Source organism: Saccopteryx bilineata, chromosome X, assembly GCF_036850765.1.
Source record: "Saccopteryx bilineata isolate mSacBil1 chromosome X, mSacBil1_pri_phased_curated, whole genome shotgun sequence".
Lineage (NCBI taxonomy): Eukaryota > Metazoa > Chordata > Mammalia > Chiroptera > Emballonuridae > Saccopteryx > Saccopteryx bilineata.
The window spans coordinates 30896560-30917631 of NC_089502.1; the positions used below are offsets into that span (position 1 = coordinate 30896560).

A 21072-nucleotide genomic window follows, 5' to 3' on the forward strand; every position below is an offset into this window, starting at 1 on the left:
AAAAGAAGTGCAGATCAACGGGTACATGGAAAGATGTGCAACACTACCACTAATCATTAGGGAAATGGAAATCAAAACCATTCTGAGTGAGATACCACCTCACACCTGTCAGAATGGCTGTTATCAACAATACAAGAGTAAGTGTTGGCGGGAATATAAATTGGTGCAATTACTACGGAAACCAGTATGGAGCTTCTTCTAAAAGAAGAAGCTGATACAGCAATTCCATTTCTGGGTATTTATCTGAAGGATACAAAAAAAGAAATATGCACCCCCATATTCACTGCAGCATTATTTATGATAGTCAAAACATGGAAACAATCTAAATGTCTATCGATGGATGAATGGATAAAGATGATGTGTGTGTCCACAATGGGATATTTATTAAACTATAAAAAACAATGAAATCTTGCCATCTGCAACAACAGGGACAGACCTTGAGGGCACATGCTAAATGAAGTAAGTCAGACAGAGAAAGACAAATATTGTATGATCTCACTTATGTTAAATTGAAAAAGCAAAACACACACACACACACACACCGAGCTTATGTATACATTTATAGTTTATACACGTGCGTGTGCGTATAGTTGTTTTTAATGTGCAGGAAAGATATATTTTCCTTACTTCACTATAAGTTGATTGAATAGTAAAATGCTCCTTGGGTTTCTAATAGCTTGATGTTTAACCCAAGGGTAAGAAAGTAGATATTTTGAAACTTTTTATAAGGTTTTTAGGACATAATCTTTTGATAGGAGGGGTAATGCCAACTCCTGTCTCATAGGCTATTCTTTGCCATCTATATGATCTAGGTTTATTTCTTTTAACTCTTGCTTATTGACATAATCACCTGAATTCCACTATAATTTCTCAGGCATGCCCCTTATGAACCAAAAGTATGGCAAAGAGAGGAAGAGCCAGAAGAAAAAGTGAGTTATATCAGAGCGAATTTGGAACAGAGATTAGAACACTGTTCTAATGATGTAAGTATCTGTGTTCTCACTCTTGGAAATGTCAACAAAGAAACTCACCTGCTGTATCTACCTTTTGTTAATTACCTGCTTACTATATTTAAGTATAAACTATTTTTTTAATGGTCTGAATCCTAAATGAACCCTTCCCAGCACAGCAGGGGTAGAAATTACGATGTGGACTCAGAGATTCATATGTAATATATATATAAAATCTTGTTTAGTGTCGGTGGCAATAGCTGTTCATTATGCTACTATCTTTTATGAACTACACTTTATCAACAACTTTATCTGGCAAACTAAACCAGAAAAACTCCTCATAATAGCACTATTAATAGGGCCTTATTACCTCCCCAATGTCACCTGCCAGTACTTTTAGTCTCCCCCACAGAATTGCAAATAGAATCAAGTCTATGCCTGTTCTGGGGCAACATGAAAATCCAATAGTTTTTTGTAAGTGAAGGTTTAGTGAAGACAATTATTTATTTGGGTTTTTTAATATACCATGAGGGGAAGTAGGGAGATGACTAGAGAGAACCTATGGTATAATCCAGGGGTCCCCAAACTTTTTACACAGGGGGCCAGTTCACTGTCCCTCAGACCGTTGGGGGGCTGCCACATACAGTGCTCCTCTCACTGACCACCAGTGAAAGAGGTGCCCCTTTCCAGAAGTGCGGCGGGAGCTGTATAAATGGTTTCAGGTGGCCACATGCGGCCCGCGGGCCGTAGTTTGGGGATGCCTGGCTATAATCTAAACTTCACTTTATATTTTGGATATCTTACCCTTAATTTCATTGAAGTATAATATATAAATATATGATAGAATTCTAAGAATTGAACACCACTTTTTTTTATAATGACAGTAGGGGAGATTCAGAGATAGACTCCCACAAGTGCCTAGACCAGGATCCACCTGGCAACCCCTGACTGGGGCCAATGCTCTGCCCATCTGAGCCCATGCTTGCAATATAGCTATTTTAAGTGCCTGAGATAGAGGCTCCAAGGAGCCATCCTGAGTGCCCAGGGCCAATGTGTTTGAACTAATAGATTGAGCCATGGCTGTGGGAGAGAGAAGGGAGAGAGGGAGACAGAGAAAGAGAGAGAAAAAGGGAGAGGGATGAGAGGAGAAGCAGATGGTTGCCTCTCCTATGTGTCCTGACCAGAAATCAAACCTGGGACTTCCACACGTTGAGCCAACACTCTACCACTGAGCAAATCAGCCAGTGCTCAAACAGCATTTTAAGGATTGTAACTTTCCAACTGCACAAGTGTCAAAGTGATACATTAAATATTTACATTCTATGATAAAATGTCATAATATAATTAAGCTTCTGTTCTTCAGAGAGAATTGTCACACAGTAGATAGTAACATTAACTATATTACTATTTTTTCCAAGATCAGTATTTTCCCAAGACCAATAAACTATTATAACAGATGTGATAAAGGTTTAATGTCCAGAAAATATAAAGAACTCTCAGAATTCAACAAAAAATGGGCAACGATGCAAATGTTTAAACCACCTACCTCAAACTCACGACGCTTCTCATAAATTGGAATGATCAACTTGGAAATTTCAGAAATTACTTCGTAACGTTCTGCTTTCCATAAGCCATCCACACATTGTTCCAGCAGCTCCAGCAAAACTTCCTACATCAAGAGAAAAATGCATTAGGAATTAAAATAGTTTTTGAGTTCTGGGCAAATAAATTTTGAACTATTTAAAGTTAATAAAGAAGAAACAAAATGTACTAATTTATTTTTTTTTTTTTACAGAAACAGAGAGTCAGAGGGATAGATAGGGACAGACAGACAGGAATGGAGAGAGATGAGAAGCATCAATCATTAGTTTTTCATTGCGACACCTTAGTTGTTCATTGATTGCTTTCTCATATGTGCCTTGTTCATGGGCACAGCAGACCGAGTAACCCCTTGCTTGAGCCAGCGACCTTGGGTCCAAGCTGGTGAGACTTGCTCAAACTAGATGAGCCCGCGCTCAATCTGGCAACCTCGAGGTCTCAAACCTGGGTCCTCGGCATTCCAGTCCGACGCTCTACCCACTGCACCACTGCCTGGTCAGGCCAAAATATACTAATTTAAATGAAATGCACAGGATTATATTTCTGTAACTACAAATTTGAAATCAAATATTTGAAACTGAAACTATTCTTAAAATATGAAATTAATGTTGACAACAGTAAACTACATCCATTTATTTTGTTTAGTCACATAATAAAAATGTTTACTATATTTACAAATGGTAATGCACTGAAAAGGATCACCTTTCAAAAGGGATAAATTGTTCCAAACTGTAGTGTCTGAATGCCTAACAGGGTAAATTTTATGAAGCCTATAAATGTCCACTATTTTTCCTTAAAATTGAAATTATATTATATACAAAATATACAGTATTTCCCCATGTGTAATATGCTCCCATGTATAAGACACACCTTAATTTTGGGGCCAGAAATTTCAAAAAGAAAAAGTTACATAAAGTTATTTAACTCGAGTTTTATTCATCATAAAATTCATACAACACTTCATCACTGTCAGAACTCCCATTCATTAGCTTGTCTTCACATGTGTCTGATGACGAATCACTGTCTTCAACAATGAGCACAAAAAAAAGGATGAATAAGTGGGAAGTAAAAAAACCAACCACTGTCTAAGACACACCCAGTTTTTAAACCCCAAATTTTTTGAAAAAAGGTGTGTCTTATACGTGGGGAAATACAGTAATAGTCTTAATTAAATTTGACAACTCTTAAATTGTTGCATTAGCAATTAGGTGTTTATAAAAATGTGATTTGGGGAAAGAATGCTTCCTTCTCACTGTTGATTCTAAAATATAGTGAGAATCACAGGGTAACGGCTCCAGATAGAGATCTCTAATCTTGCCAGATGGTAACAGCTGCTATAAAACAAACTTTTGTGAACCATCATTTCATGTTCTCAACAATAAAATGATGAAACTAATTATTTATTTTTAGTGAGAGGGAAACAGAGAGACAGAGGGACAGACAGACAGGAAGGGAGAGAGATGAAAAGCATCAATTCTTCGTTGTGGCAACTTAGTTGTTCACTGATTGCTTTCTCATATGTGCCTTAACTGGGGGGGGGGAGCTACAGCAAAGCAAGTGACCCCTTGCTCAAGCCAGCGACCTTGCACTCAAGCCAGCGGCCTCGGTGTTTGAACCCGGGTCCTCTGTGTCCCACGCCAATGCTCTATCTGCTGCGCCACCACCTGCTCAGGCAATAATGAAACCAATTATTGACACTATCCATAAGTCTTCACAGTTTATTTTTATCTTAAAGAGATATACTTCAGACCTACAGAACTGATGACTAAATAAGGCTTTTCCTGAATGTCCTTTAAATAATTTTGAGCTCACCTTTGTAAACTAGCTTTTTCACTTGTTTTCCTTGTCTGGCCAGTGGCAACACCCTATATACCCTTAGCAGTTTTGACTTTACCCTTCTTTTTTTATTATTATTTATTGACTTAAGAGAGAGGGAGATAAAGAGGGAGAAGAGGCAGGACAGTGAGAAGCATCAACTCATAGTTGCTTCACTTTAGTAGTTCATTGATTACTTCACGTATGTGTCTTGATGGGGGTGGGGGTGGCTCAAACCAAGCCAGCAACCCCTTGCTCAAGCTGGCGAGCGTGTACTCATGCCAGCAACTCTGGGGTTTTGAACCAGTGACCTCAGTATTCCGAGTCAACATTCTATCAGCTGAACCACCACTGGTCTGGCAGACCTTACCCTTCTTTATGAGTTGAGTTGTTTCTCAAAAAGTAGAAATCTTAATGACCAGTACCTCAGAATATGACCTGACTTGAAAATAGGGTCATTGTAGATATATAATAATTAGTTAAGGTAAAGCCATACTGGTATAGGATGGGTCTTATGCAATATGACTAGTATCTTTAGAATACAGTCATGAACAGAGAATACAATGTGGCTAGTAGAAGCGCAGATTGGAATGATGCATTTACCAAGGAACACATCCCCCCCCACACACACACAAAATCAACGCCACCATCAGAAGCTAGAAACAGGCAACAAAGGATTCTACTCAAGAGTCTCAGGGGGACATGGTCCTGATGACACCTGGATTTAATTTAAGGCTTTTAAGACTATAACTATGATACAATAAATTTCTGTTGTTTTAAGGCACTCACTTTGTGTACTCTGATATGGCAGGCCTAGAAAACTAATACACTCTCTTTTTTCATTCATCCTCTAAGCAGTTCATCACCAAGATTTACCAGTTTTACTTTGTAAAATTTTTCAAACTGGCCCTTCTTCTCCATCTCTACTCTGATTGCTAAGGTTCAAGACCTCATTATCATTTTCTAATTGATCTTCTTGCCTCCAGCCTTGGAGCTTTCCAATCTATCCTCCACAAATCTGCCATTGGGTTCTGATTAAAATTCAAACCAAAGCATGTACCTCTCCCTTCCTGAAATCTCATGATGGTTGGCCGTCATTCACAGAATAAAGAACAAGCTCCTTCATTTGGCATGCAAGGCATGCAATGATCTGGCTGATACTTCTAAAATCTCAATTCACCAAGCTTTGTACTTTAAGCTCCAACCACAGTAAACCTACTAGTATTTCCCCTGAAGCACCATAGTGTTGTCTTAACTTTGTGCCTTTGTGCATGCTCTACCCTCTTGTCCTTTAATCCACCCTTCACTTGGTCAACCCCTCTAAAACAGCTTAGGTAGCACCTCTTCCAGGACCCTTCCCCTGATCAACACAGAGCAGTAAGACATTACACACCTCTTTTCTTACTCTGATAATGAATGAATATTTATCACTAAATTTGCCCATTATCTCTGCATCTGACTTTCCGAATAAGCTGTGACTCTTTCAAAACTAGGAACATTTTATTTATATTGATTTCTTCAGTCACCCAGATAGTGGCAGGGCATAGACATTCGTTAAATGTTGTGACTTGAACAAATGATCTTATTAACATTTAAAAGTTAAATTAAAATTTCCAGCAACAGTGGAAAGAGAGAACTTTCAAGGAATTAAAAATGTGTTACAAGCTAGTGAGATTTGTCCCAGGAATGTAAAGTTGGTTTACAATGACCACATTAACAGAATAAAAAATAATGATATTTCCAGTTATACATGCAGAAAGAGCATTTGAAAATCAACACCTGGCTCCGGTTTGTTGGCTTAGTGGTAGAGCGTTGGCCAGGCCTGTGGATGTCCTGGGTTCAATTTCCGGTCAGAGCACACAGGAGAAGCATCCATCTGCTTTTCTACCCCTCCTCCTCTTATTTTTCTCTCTCTCTCTCTCTGCCTTCCCTTCTCGTAACCATGGCTCAATTAGAGCATCTTGGCCCCAGGCACTGAGGATGGCTCCATGGCCTCGCCTCAGGCATGAAGAAGAGCTTGGTTGCTGAGCAACGAAGCAACACCCCAGATGGGCAGAGCATTGCTCCCTAGTGGGGTTGAGGGGTGGATGCCAGTCAGGGTGTATGTGGGAGTCTGTCTCTCTGCCTCCTCTCCTCTCACTGAATACAAAAAAAAAAAAAAGATAAAAATAAAATTAAATTTAAAAACAACAACACCCATTCATGATATTAAAAATGAATTCTCTAGAGACAAGATATCACCCAGCAGTCCTTCTACTGGGTATCTACTCAAAAACATTGGTATGTAAACACACACGCACCCCCATGTTCACTTGCAACATTATTCACAGTGGCCAAGACATGGAAACAACCAAAGTGTCCTTATATAGAAGATTGGATAAAGAAGATGTGGTACATGTATACCAGGGATCGGGAACCTATGGCTCATGAGCCAGATGTGGCTCTTTTGATGGCTGCATCTGGCTTGCAGACAAATCTTTAATAAAAAAAAATAATAACGCTAAAAATATAAAACATTCTCATGGATGACAATCCATTCATTTCCTACAGCTCATGTTCATGGTTGCGGGTGGCTGGAGCCAATCACAGCTGTCCTCCAGGACAACACCAAATTTTTATTGGATAATGCATAACATACACGGGTCGTTGTATGGCTCTTATGAAATTACATTTTAAAATATGTGGCGTTCATGGCTCTCTCAGCCAAAAAGGTTCTCAACCCCTGATGTATACAATGGAATACTACTCAGCCATAAGAAATGATATACTGCCATTTGAGACAGCATGGATGGACCTTGAGAACATTATACTGAGGGAAACAAGTAAATCAAAAAAAGCTAAGAACTGTATGATTTCATACATAAGTGGAATATAAAACTGAGACTCATGGACATAGCCAAAAATGAAGTGGTTACCAGGGGGAGAGCAGGAGGGAGAGGAATAAGGGGGGCTAAATATATGGTGAAGGAAAGTGGTTTGACTTTTGAGTAATGGGCACACAATGTAATGAATAGTTCATATGCTATGGTGATGTACACCAGAAACCTATGAGTTCCTATGGATCAATGTCATCCCACTAAATTTAATTTCTAAGGAAAATAAAAGAAAAAATAATTCTCAGGAAAGTAAGAATAGAAAAAATATTCCTCAATCTGCTTGGCATCTACTAAAAACCTATAGGCTGAACAGTCTTCTAAATTTGGAGAAAAGTCAAGAATACTTGCTTTTACCAGCTCTATGCAATATAAGCTGAACGTCCAAGACAGTGCGACAAGACAAGAAAGAGAGAGAAAAGGTATACAGATTTGCAAACATACAACTGGCTTTCTGTGCAGATGACATGATTGTATACTAAAACTAGTAACTGTTTGGCAAGGTTGTAGATTATGAGGTCAACGTACAAAATTAATTCTATTTTAATATTTTAGATTTTTATATGCTAGCAACAAATTGAAAATTAGCCTGACCAGGTGGTGATGCAGAGGATAGAGCATCAGACTGGGACGCAGAGGACCCAGGTTCGAAACCCTGAGGTTGCCAGCCTGAGCGCAGCCTCACCCGGCTTGAGCACAGGGTCATGGCTTGAACTGAAGGTTGCTGGTTCTAGCAAGGGGTCACTCACTTTGCTGTAGCTCCTCAGTCAAGGCACATATGAGAAAGCAATCAATGAACAACTAAGGAGCCACAAAGAAGATTTGGTGCTTCTCATTTCTCCCCTTCCTGTTTTTCTGACTCTTTCTCTGTCACACACACACAAAAAGAAAAAAATTGAAAATTAAAAAATCAAGCAATACTATTTATTTTATTTTATTTTATTTTATTTTTGTATTTTTCTGAAGCTAGAAACCGGGAGAGACAGTCAGAAAGACTCCCGCATGAGCCCGACCGGGATCCACCCGGCACGCCCACCAGGGGGAGACGCTCTGCCCACCAGGGGGCGATGCTCTGCCCCTCCGGGGCGTCACTCTGTTGCGACCAGAGCCACTCTAGCACCTGGGACAGAGGCCAAGGAGCTATCCCCAGCGCCCAGGCCATCTTTGCTCCAATGGAGCCTCGGCTGCGGGAGGGGAAAAGAGAGACAGAGAGGAAGGAGAGGGGGAGGGGTGGAGAAGCAGATGAGCGCTTTCTCCTGTGTGCCCTGGCTGGGAATCGAACCCGGGACTTCCGCACGCCAGGCCGACACTCTACCACTGAGCCAACCGGCCAGGGCCACAATACTATTTATAGTAGCACCAAAATATCAATTATCTAACAACACACCCAGCAAAAACCTTCTATCCAGAAAATCACAAAATATTGGTTGGAGAAATTGAAGACTATTTAAGTAAACATTTACTGATAGAAAGTTCAACATTGTTAAGCTCTCCATTCTTCATGTAATGAAATATAAATTTAACAAAATACTTAGAAAAAATCTAGCAGGCTAATTTGAAGAACTAGAAAAGATGAATCTGGCCCTGGCCAGTGGCTTAGTGGATAGAACATGAGCTCAGCATGCAGATGTCCCACGCACGATTCTCAGTCAGGGGACACAAGAGAAGCAATCACCTGTTTCCCCCTCCTCCTCTTCCCCTCCTGTGGCCAGTGACTCAACTAATTCGAGTATGGCTCTGGGCTCCGAGGATAGCTTGATTGGTCTAAGATGTCAGCCTCCGGTGCTAAAAATAGCTCAGTGATTTGAGCATTGGTCTAAGATAGGGTTGCTGGGTGGATCCTAGTCAGGGGACATGTGGGAGTCTGTCTCTCTATCTCCCCTCCTTTCTCCTCTCATCTATAAAAAAAAAGAGGAATCTAAATTTTATCTGGAAATTCCAAGGATGTAGATAGAATAGCCAAAATGACGTTGAAAAAAACCCAAACATAAGTGGAGGGCTAACACTGCCTCATTTTAAGACTCATAAAATTATAGTAATCAAGACAGTGTAATATTGGTATCAAGATGGAAAAACAAATCAGCATTATAGGACAGAGTTAAGAAATAGCCTACACATATATGAAGAACTAAAATTTGATCAAGGTGCCAAAGGAATTCGATGGAGCAAAAGAGAAATTTTATTCTTCACCAAGTGGTATAGACCATCTAAATATCTGTTAAAAAAATAAATCTGGCTTCTATTTCATTCTTTGCTCAAAAATTAATTTTAAATAAATTATAGACATAAACAAAACACAGAAACAAAGTTTATAAAGAAAATATAAGACAGCTTCACAATCTTGAGGTAAGCAAATCACTTTTGGACTAGACGCAAAAAAGAACTATTAAATGGAAAATTAGACTTCATCAAAACCAAAACTTTCTGATCAATAAAAGACTCAATTAGGAAAGTGAGTAAACAAATCACAGATTGGTGTATAAATTGTAGCACATATATCTGACAATGGACATACATCCAGAAAAAAGAAAGAACTCCCATAAACTATCAAAAAAATTTAACAATGCAAGCTTTTAAATGGCCAAAAGAATTGAAAAATATTTCACATCTGAAAGGAAAAGGAGCAGAGCAGAAAGTACTCAACATCATCAGTGAAATGCAAATAAAAAACATGAGATACAACTCATGCTTAACAGTATGGCAAAAATTCAATCAGCTGTTGGTGAGAATGTGCCGTAACTGAAATTCTCATTCATTGGTGATGGGTGTACAAAATGGTACAAACACTTTGAAAACCTCTTCGGTAATTTCTTATAAAGTTAAGTATATATAACTCCCCAGGAGACAGCAATTTCATTCTTATGTATTTAGACAAAAAAAATAAAAGCGTATGTCCACAAAATGTAATAGATAAGAATGTTTAAATCAGCCTATTCATAACAGCTCCAAACTGGAAACAATCTGAAATCAGTTAACTGGAAAATGGATTAAAAAGATGATATATTGATACAATGGAATATAATGAAGTAATGAAAAAAATCCTTTAGATATATGCAACAATATAGATGTATCTCAAAACATTGTTAGCAAAAGCCAGATACAAAAAGGTACACACTGAACAATTTCACTTCTATGACACCAAAACACAGGCAAAACTTATCTATGGTGATAGAAATCAGATAATGGGGGTGGAGAGATTGACTGGAAATGGGCACAAAGCTACTTTCTTCTTTATTTCTTCTTCTTATTTTCCAAGTGAGAAGAGGGGAGATAGAGAGACAGGCCCCCACATGCACGCTGAACAGGATCCACCTGGCAACCCTCATCTTGGGCAGATGCTCTGCCCATCTTGGCACATACTTGCAACTGAGCTATTTTTAGCACCTGAGGTGGAGGCTCCACGGAGCCATTCTAGGTGCCCAGGGCTGATGCATTTGAATCAATGAGCCATGACTCTGGGAGGGAAATAAGAGAGACAGAGAAAGATAAGGAAGGAGGTGGAGGGGTGGAGAATCAGATGGTCACTTCTTCTATGTGACCTCACCAGAAATTGAACCCAAGACATCCACATGCTCGGCCAACATTCTACCACTGAGCCAAACAAGGCTCCTTTCTAGGGAATGGACATGTTCTATTTCTTATATCTGGTGGTAATTTACAATTGTCATAATTCATCAAATTGTTCGCTTAAGATGTGCACATGACCACGTATGTCAAAATTACAACTAGGCCCTGGCGGGTTGGCTCAGTGGTAGAGTGTTGGCCTGGCGTGCAGAAGTCCCAGGTTCGATTCCCGGCCAGGGCACACAAGAGAAGCGCTCGTCTGCTTCTCCACCCCTCCCCCTCTCCTTCCTCTCTGTCTCTTTTCCCCTCCCGCAGCCGAGGCTCCACTGGAGCAAAGATGGCCTGGGCGCTGAGGATGGCTCCTTGGCCTCTGCCCCAGGCGCTGGAGTGGCTCTGGTCGTGACAGAGCGACGCCCCGGAGGGGCAGAGCATCGCCCCTGGTGGGCGTGCCAGGTGGATCCCGGTCGGGCTCATGCGGGAGTCTGTCTGACTGTCTCTCCCCGTTTCCAGCTTCAGAAAAAAAAAAATTACAATTAAATTATAGAACAGTCAACCTCGGTAACCATCAGAAGACCAACTGAACAGAAGTCTTAAAACTAAGGATAGGCTCTGGGCGGTTGGCTCAGTGGTAGAGCGTCAGCCTGGCGTGCAGGAGTCCCGGGTTCAATTCCCGGCCAGGGCACACAGGAGAAGTGCCCATCTGCTTCTCCACCCCTCCCTCTCTCCTTCCTCTCTGTCTCTCTCTTCCCCTCCCACAGCCAAGGCTTCATTGGAGCAAAGTTGGCCCGGGCGGTGAGGATGGCTCTGTGGCCTCTGCCTCAGGCGCTAGAGTGGCTCTGGTCGCGACAGAGCGACGCCCCAGATGGGCAGAGCATCGCCCCTTGTGGGAGTGCTAGGTGGATCCTGGTCGGGCGCATGTGAGAGTCTGTCTGACTGCCTCCCCATTTCCAACTTCAGAAAAATACAAAAAACAAACAAACAACAAAACAAAAACTAAGGATATACAGAAGAAGCCAAGTCAAGACTCATAGGAATGGCGGATACACAAAAAAAGCTGTCCCTAATCCCACATGTAGTGGTTGAGAAGCTAGAGGGGTATCTCAGCTGCAGAGATCCCGCTGAGGAGTGAGGGGTGTCAATCCCACACAAGGCTCCCCAGCCCAGAGCAGAGAGCTGGGAATAGGAACCCACATAACATCTGGCTGTGAAAATCAGTAGCAATTCTCTCTGCTTGGGTGAGACAAGAGACTGCTGGAAATTCAGGTGCCCTCTTAAAGGACACCATACAAAATCTTACAAACATTCACCCTGGGCTCTGGCAGAGGGATGGTGACGTGGAGCAGCCTGGCGACACACAGGAAGGAACTGATTGTATGGCTTTAGGAAGAGGGCTGGGGGGACAGATGCCAATGTCCCTGTGCTGCATGCCTCCTCCTGCACTGCCCATGGAGGCCTCTTTCCTGGACTGAGCACTCCCCTAATTCAGCATTAGCCCGGGGAGCTGTTAAGGGTCCCATCTTGATGACTCAGTGAGGCCTCTCCATGCCAAGCTCACACAAAGCTGTTAGCTCTGTGTGCGGCAGCCAGCCTGGACCCCACTTACAGTCTTTCTTGACAAACTCTTAAGGGATTGAAGGCAAGCTTGGGAGTGGCTGGGGACACACAGGGAGAGAATCAACTGTGTGACTTGACTTTAGGGTGAGGGCCATCTTCCCATGTGACTGACAGGCAGCACTGTTCCTGTGCAGAGCTCTCCTACCACACAGCCAGATTGTCATCTGCTTTAGCTTGATGGACGCTACTGGTTACACCCTGATGAATCTCTGAGGCCCTATGCAATGGCAAAAGTCCACAGGCCCCAGCTGGGTGGCGGCTGGCCTTGACGTACCCCTTGACACTTTTGCTGAGTGCTCTGTGACCCAGTACTGGTGGTGTTGAGTTTGAATCTACTGGGTGGGAACCAAAGTGCGTTTACCATTATATATGAAACACAGAGTTTATTCCTGTATTAACAGTCTCCTACCTTGTACAATGGATAGCCAGCAATGGATCTTGGTGTGCCTTAAGCATTTTCTTGACCTGCTCCAGGCCTGGAACTGGTTGCAGCCAGCGTTAGTGCACAATTTGGTCCTTGCCATGCAACTAAGGCCCAGAACAGGCAGCTACCAACCATGGATCACTCTGTAGCTACCAACAGGTAGCCCATGGCTGGTCACAGGAAACATCTGGCATTGATCTGCACCAGGGGCCCTCCCAAGAGGCCCCAGAACCAACACATCTGGTGGTTGGCTTCAGACCACAACAGAACACGACCCAATTAGCTCCATAAGCAGCATGTCTGCCTGATCAGGTGGTGGCGCAGTGGAAGGAGCTTCGACCTGGAATGCTGAGGACCCATGTTCGAAGCTCAAGGTTGCTGGCTTGAGCAAGGGGTCAATTGCTCTGCTGGAGCACAGCCAGTCAAGGCACATATGAAAAAGCAATCAATGAACAACAAAGGGGCCATAACAAAGAATTGGAGGTGTTCCTCCTTTTTCTTCTGTCCAACCTGTCTGTCCCTATCTCTCGCTTAAAAAATGGGGGGCATATCCAGAGGGGGGCTCTTGGCAGGCACCAGACCCTGCTGGGAAAAATTCCGCTTCATGGGGACAGCCCCTTCCTCCACAGCAACTAGTACATAGTGGTCAATTGGCTGTGAGGCCAATCCTCATAGCCAGCCAACCTGAGGGTCAACACAACCCACAGACATGCCAACAGCAATTCAGACTCAACTACAACATGAGGGTTCACATGACTCACACAAGGAATACTCCTGGAGCATCTAGCTCCGGTGATAAGGGAGACTGCACCACTGAGACCCACAGGAGACCTACCATATAAGGCCACCATAACATGGCTGGGAGACAGCACATCTACTGATACACAGAAACAAATACAGAAAGGCAACCAAAATGGGGAGACAAAGAAACATGCCTGAAATGAAAGAACAGAAGGAATCGCCCAGGGGGGAAAAAACTAAATAAAATGGAGGCAAGCGATCTACCAGATACAGAACTCCTAACAATGGTTATAAGGATGCTCAAGGAACTTAGGGAAAGAATAGATAAACTCAGTGAGAACTTCAACAAAGAGGTATGCAAACTGGAAAGAAAGTGGTAAAACTTATTATTTGAAGAGAACATGATACCATATATAGAGAACCCTAAAGATTCCACCAAAAAACTACATATACACAATAGGATATTACTCCGCTGTAAAAAAAAAAAAAAAAATCTTACCATTTGTGACAATATAGATAGACTTGTAGAGTACTATGCTAAGTAAAATTAAGTCAGAGAAAGACACATAACATATGATTTCATTTATAGTATATGTAGAATCTAAAGAACAATATAAATAAACAAAATAGAAACAGATTCATAGATACAGAGAACAGATTGATGGTGGACAGAGGGGAGGGTGGCTGGGGGACTGGGTGAAAAAAGTAAAGGGTGAAAAAGAAAAGAAGTACAGATTGGAAGTTACAGAACAGTCACAGGGATGTAATGTACAGCACAGGGAATTCAGTCAATAATATTGTAATAACTGTGTATGGTGCCGGGTGGGTACTGGAAATATTGGGGGAACACTTGTAAAGTATATGATCATGTAACTACTATGCTACATACCTGAAACTAAGACAAAATAATGTTGAATGTAAACTGTAATTTAAAAAAATGTGTGCATTTTACTGTATGTTAATTTCATCTTTAAAACCTCTGGCAAATCAAAAGTCAAAATTGCAGTTTTAAAAACAAATTAAATTTCATTATTATTGGTTAAACTCATGTATTTATTTATTTATTATTATTATTATTTTTTTTAACTTTTTTTTTTTTTTTTTTTTTTTTTTTCTGAAGCTGGAAACAGGGAGAGACAGTCAGACAGACTCCCGCATGCGCCCGACCGGGATCCACCCGGTACGCCCACCAGGGGCGACGCTCTGCCCACCAGGGGGCGATGCTCTGCCCATCCTGGGCGTCGCCATATTGCGACCAGAGCCACTCTAGCGCCTGGGGCAGAGGCCAAGGAGCCATCCCCAGCGCCCGGGCCATCTTTGCTCCAATGGAGCCTCGGCTGCGGGAGGGGAAGAGAGAGAGAGGAAAGCGCGGCGGAGGGGTGGAGAAGCAAATGGGCGCTTCTCCTGTGTGCCCTGGCCGGGAATCGAACCCGGGTCCTCCGCACGCTAGGCCGACGCTCTACCGCTGAGCCAACCGGCCAGGGCTTTATTTATTATTTTTATTGATTTCAGAGAGGAAGAGAAACAGAGAGAGAAAGAAATACTGATCTGTTCCTGAATGTGACATTTCTGGGGATCGAACCTGCAACCTCTGCATTTGAGGATGATGTTCTAGCCCAGTGGTCCCCAACCCCCGGGCCGCGGACCGGTACCAGTCCGTGAGCCATTTGGTACCAGTCCGCAGAGAAAGAATAAATAACTGACATTATTTCCATTTTATTTATATTTAAGTCTGAACAATGTTTTATTTTTACAAAATGACCAGATTCCCTCTGTTACATCTAAGACTCACTCTTGACGCTTGTCTCGGTCATGTGATACATTTATCTGTCCCACCCTAAAGGCTGGTCCATGAAAATATTTTCTGACACTAAACCGGTCCATGGCCCAGAAAAGGTTGGGGACCACTGTTCTAGCCAACAGAGCTATCTGGTCAGTGCTAAATCACGTATTTTTAATACAGGTACTAAATGGACAACCATTTGTATTTTTCATTTCAATATAACTTGGAAATCAATGTCAGTTATTTTTCCATTGGCTAGGGCATAAGGAAGAAGCCTTATTATGTAAACCAAGACATAAAATGGCACTTCATAGAACATGATCTTGTCTGTATACATCAAATAGAAACATGCATAAATTATTACTTTAGAACACAAAAGAGCTGTGACAAATGTGTTTACACAGCACACTGAGTACAGTTCCTGACTAATAAGAAACATGACTGCTTTCCTTGAGAATATATAAAAGGAGTAGAGCTCAAGGACATTTCTATGAATAATTTGAAGCTGCTTTTTGAAAGGCAAGGATGAAACTTCCATTGTGCTGATTCATTTATCTCTCACGGACTCCCTGGAATCTTGCTTCTGCCAGCTGTAAAAACTGGAAGTTTATGGAAAATCATCTAAGACCCAAAATGCACATTAATTTACCCAAGACTTCACAGTCAAATAATGAACTGGGCCTGCCCAGATGGTGGCAACCAGGCGGTGGCGCAGTGGACAGAGCATCAGCGTGGGATGCTGAGAACTCAGATTTGAAACCCCAAGGTCACAGGCTTGAGCACGGGATCACAGACATGACTGCATGGTCACTGGGGCTTGAAACCCTAGATCGCTGGCTTGAGCAAGGGGTCACTGGCTCAGCTGGAGTCCCCCGCGCCCAGTCAAGGCACATATGAGAAAGCAATTAATGAACAACTAAGTTCCCATGCCTATGAGTTGATGCTTCTCATCTCTCTCCCTTCCTGTCTGTCTGTCCCTCCCTCCCTATCTCTCTCTAAATAATAAGGATGATGATGAACTGGAATTAAAATTCAGTATCTTGATTCTCTGTTATGATTAATTCAGCAAACATGTTTTAAATATCTACTCTTCTATAGAAGATTCTGGGGACAAAAGGAAACCTCACTGTCAAGTAAGTCAGTGATAAAGCCTGACATTTATGTAGCATTTAACGACTTATAAAGAGCCTTTATATTTATTGTGAAGTGACCAGGATAGTATTACTGTCTTTATTTTCCTGATGAGGAGACAGACCCATACAGAAATAGCAGGTTAAGCTTCCAGGCATATCATATTTTAGCTAAATAAACCAGAGCTAACTCGAGATTTGCTTTTAGTCTAAAAAGCAATTCATAAAGTATAAAGTGTTTTTTATTTTTTTTTAATTTTTTATTAATTCATTTTAGAGAGGAGGGGGGAGGGGGAGAGAAAGAGAGAGAGAGAGAGAGAGAGAGAGAGAGAGAGAGAGAAGGGGGGAGGAGCTGGAAGCATCAACTCCCATATGTGCCTTGACCAGCTTTTCGAGCAAGTCCAGCTTTTCGAGCCGGCGACCTCAGCATTTCCAGGTCGACGCTTTATCCACTTGCGCCACCACAGGTCATAAAGTATAAAGTGTGTCTCTGTCACGCTTAATACAACTTAAAAGTGTATTTCTATGGGATTGCTGTCCCTTAAATCTCTCTGCTTTTGATATTTGTTTTAAAATTTTTTCCCATTCCCATTCTTGGATTGTGAACTTCTCTGTGGTTCAGTCCTCAGGTCCTCTGGTCTTCCCTTGCTATTATCTCCTACCCCACTCCACTTTGGTTCTCACACAGATGTCCCCTCCAGATGTGGATCTCCAACCCTGACCTCTCTGCTTAGGTTCAGTTCTGAATTTCTCATGTCCCGATGGTGATTTTTATTCCAATAACCTTTTATTTCACATTCAACACACATCAAAAGCTGAATTCATCATCTTCCCTATAAAATCACCCCTCTGCCATCTGCCTCTAATATCCAAACCTGAAATCTCAGAGCTACTTCTGACTCTTCTCCTCCCACAGCCAGCAAGTTTTCTTCTCTTCATAGTGTTGCCTGGATCTCTCTCTATCTGGGTTTAGGCCCCAAGTGCCTCACATCAGGACCATTAGCATAGCCCCTTCTCTAGCCTCTATCCATCTACCTCCAATACATCTTCCACATTGCCACCAAGTTAACCTTTCCTCTTCCTTGCTTTCATCTTGTTATTGTTCCGCTCAAAAACTTGTGATGGCAATTCAACATTCTAATGAATAAAACCCAAACATTCCTAGTTCTTCAAAATCAGACCTCAGCTAATAGGCTTCTGTATGTGAATCCACTGGTTTAGTTCAAAGGATCCATTTACATGTGGCCCAAACATGCCTTATACTCTCCCACCCCTTAACTTTTGTTTCTGCTATTCTCCTGTTAGAACACCTTCAGGATGAACTCATTCTTCAAAACCCTCTCTAATCTAGTGCCTCCTCTGTTCTACCTCAGCTCAGCGGCATCTCTCTCACCTTTGACTTTGCATGGAGCATACTGTTTATATTATTCATATGGCACTGTCTTGCTTATTTCCATTTTGTGACGGTGCCTTATTAGAGGACAGAGGTTAGCCATATTTAATCATTTGATTGCTCCTCTAACATTAAGTCCAGAGTTTTGCTCAGAAGTCAGTGCTCAGAGTAAATATTTATTGACTGTGTGATAACTGAAGCTGTCTGCTATCCATGTGAAGTTCAGAGTAGAAATCTTCCACTCAAAAATACTTGTATGCACACTCTACTTAGCTGTAACCTTAACTATATTTAATAGCAATTTCTCCCAAGTATGTTGGCCCTAATCTGGTTACTGTGATGGGGATTTGAGGATCACAAACATTCCATTTCTAAAACCAGACAACTGGAGGAGTTCCAGAGACAGGGCTCCACATTCCTAACAGGAGCATCTTCGCCCTGGGCAGTCTTAATGCTTCCAGTTCATTAACCCTTAGTCACCTTCCAAATTCAGTTAGCTATAGTACTTTTTAAATAAAAAATATATTTTAAGAAGTTAAATTTATTTAACTGGCAATGAGGGCCCTAGAATCTTACTTCACTGTAATGGACATCCATCATCCCCGCGTCTTCTTTCATTGCTCCTTCTTCATCTATATTGGGAGTAATTTTCTTGAAGGCTGAACAGCCATTGGGGAATAGTTCTGTGTGAATAAAAAAAGGTGAATTAAGTTTATATAAAAAATATTCTGTAAATAACAGATAGACTTATAGTGACTGGTTACCCTTAAAAATAAACATATATATTTTTGTGAGGATCAAAATCCTAAGTGTAATTTTCAGTTAAAATTTTTTATAGATTATTTCCATCTACTACACATTCTACTGGTCTTTATGCCAAAAAGTGAGCTCAACTTATTTACAAATAAGTTTCATCCTCTGCCTATATATCATCTTCAATGGCTAGTAGAGTAAATGTTTCCTTAATATGATCTAAAAATTGTTGTAAACATTTGATCCCACGTTCAGTTGTGGCCTCTCACCTAAACAAGAAAGGCATGTACTTTTTAGGTAACCACCGAATGAGTTTTTTGTATCCACCTCTAACTCCTGAAAAATTTGGGGAGGGAGAGTGGGTTGTTGGGGAAGGCATAACCTAGGATTGGTAAGACAGAAAGAAAAAGAAAAACAGACGGCAAGTATCAAGTATCCTTGGAGAAACAGAACAGGGCTGTGAAGAACCAGATCTTTTGGAGTTAGACGCAGCTCTATCACTAATTGTGTGGATTTTAGACGTTTGTCTCTCTGGGATTGTAAAAAGGTCTCATCAGCTGTAATACAGAAATAATAACTACCTTATGAGAATGAAATGAAATGTAAAGTGTTTAGAAAGGAACCTAGTATATAAGAAGTATGCAATGGCCTGAACAGGCGGTGGCGCAGTGGACAGAGCATTGGACTGGGAAGCAGAGGACCCAGGTTTGAAACCCCGAGGTTGCCAGCTTGAATGCAGGCTCATCCTGCTTGAGTGCGAGGTCACTGGCTTCAGCATGGGATCATAGACATAACCCTATGGTCACTGGCTTGAGCCCAAAGGTCTCTAGCTTGAAGCCCAAGGTTGCTAGCTTGAGTGAGGGGTCACTCGGTCTGCGGTAGCCCTCCTGGCCAAGGCACAAATGAGAAAGCAATCAATGAACAACTGAAGAGCTGCAACAAAGAGCCACAATGAAGAATTGATGCTTCTCATCTCTCCCTTCCTGTCTGTCTCTATCTGTCCCTCTCTCTGTATCTCTGTCATTGTCATAAAAAAAGTATGCAATGACTTATTACCAAACAAAGCTACCAATAAACAAACTAGATTTCCCAAGATAGAACAATTGCTGTCAGCTGGTATAGTAACTCTGCAGCTGGGCCCTTGGGAGGTAAGAAATGAGCTCAAGCTAAGAACAGCTACTATGGGATTGTGGACTAAATTGTTACTGTCAAACAAGAGTAGGTGTAGAAGACTATGTGGTTGCCCTACAGATTCTAGACAGAGGAACATGTCCAACCACTCCTGTTGTGGCTGTCTTTACCCTTATCTAAGTGACCTGTAAATTTAAGATTTAAGGAAAGTTCAGCCTCCTTATAAAAGAATCTGCTAGTCAGTGAAAAGTGGCTGGGCACAAAGGGAACAAATTCTTATCGCAATTGATCACAAGAGACCAACCACTGCAATCTATTGTTCTACTATCTCTCTAATAGTGATGCTTAGAAAGAATGACCTACTCACAACTAAATATCTGGTAAGCTTCCCTGGGTGATAGGCTGGAGAAGAAAGAAGAAAGGCTTAAGAGAATCAAACCACGTACTGAGGATATTTCTCAGAATTTTCATTAAAAAAAAGGTCATGTAACAGGGCTTGGATTTTGCCAACTCTTCTTGTCTAAATGAAAGCCAACTAGACATACATGACAAAATGCTTGATAGAACATAGGATATGAAATAAGCACTATACTTTTGAGAGAGAGCGAGCTGAAATTCTGGTGACAGAAAAGGGAGTTACTGTAAAGAACTCTGTCAAGAATGGAGAAACACAGGGAGTGGTCAGCATTAAGGCGGGTGGAGAGGCAGAAATAAAAATGAGACTTACTGAACTTTAGAACTGTTTTCAAGGATATTAGGTAATAAAAACACTGAAGATAGAGCATGATACACTTCATTTCTGAAGATAAACATGCCTAAAGTACTCTGTTTTAGGCTTCTATTCAAAGTACTGGACCACAAGATAAGGAACTGCACCAGAATGCAAATCAATTTGCTTCCTTCTTGGACAAAGTCCTTCCATGAAAAAAAAAAAGTGTGTGTGGAGGGTCAGCTGAACGAAACATTACGCTCTGTGAGCCAGGTGATTTACATTCAGGATAATACACCTCATCCTGTGGACTAGATACAAAGGGTTCTGACTGGCAGCTGGTCCCCATGCCACACTGAGTAACAGCAGTGCATTAGAACTTCAAAAGTTAGGAGAAAAAAAAAAGGAGAAAATCTTCCACCTGATCACCTCTATGAAATTCAGAGCAAGGCAGTTAAGGAAGAGGGCCTCCAAATTTGAATGAAACCACCCCGTGGTGGGGAGGGCAGGAGGAAGCAGCAGCAGCCAGGCAGCCCAGGTTCGAAAAGCTTCTGGGCAAGCACCTGCCCTGAAGACCTGATGCCCAAGAAGAA

The 21072-nt window shown here is 41.7% G+C and overlaps 1 protein-coding gene across 2 annotated transcripts in view; it reads right to left on the bottom strand.

The window, feature by feature from the left end:
* Window positions 1–21072, bottom strand: part of DOCK11 (dedicator of cytokinesis 11) — a 233465-nt gene that overhangs the window by 17032 nt on the left and 195361 nt on the right. For both annotated transcript variants that reach the window (XM_066249156.1, XM_066249155.1), the window contains 2 exons: window positions 18463–18569; window positions 2497–2619 (listed from right to left, as the gene is read on the bottom strand). In XM_066249156.1, coding sequence (XP_066105253.1) covers window positions 2497–2619; window positions 18463–18569 — 230 coding nt within the window. The remainder of the gene's footprint in view (window positions 1–2496; window positions 2620–18462; window positions 18570–21072) is intronic.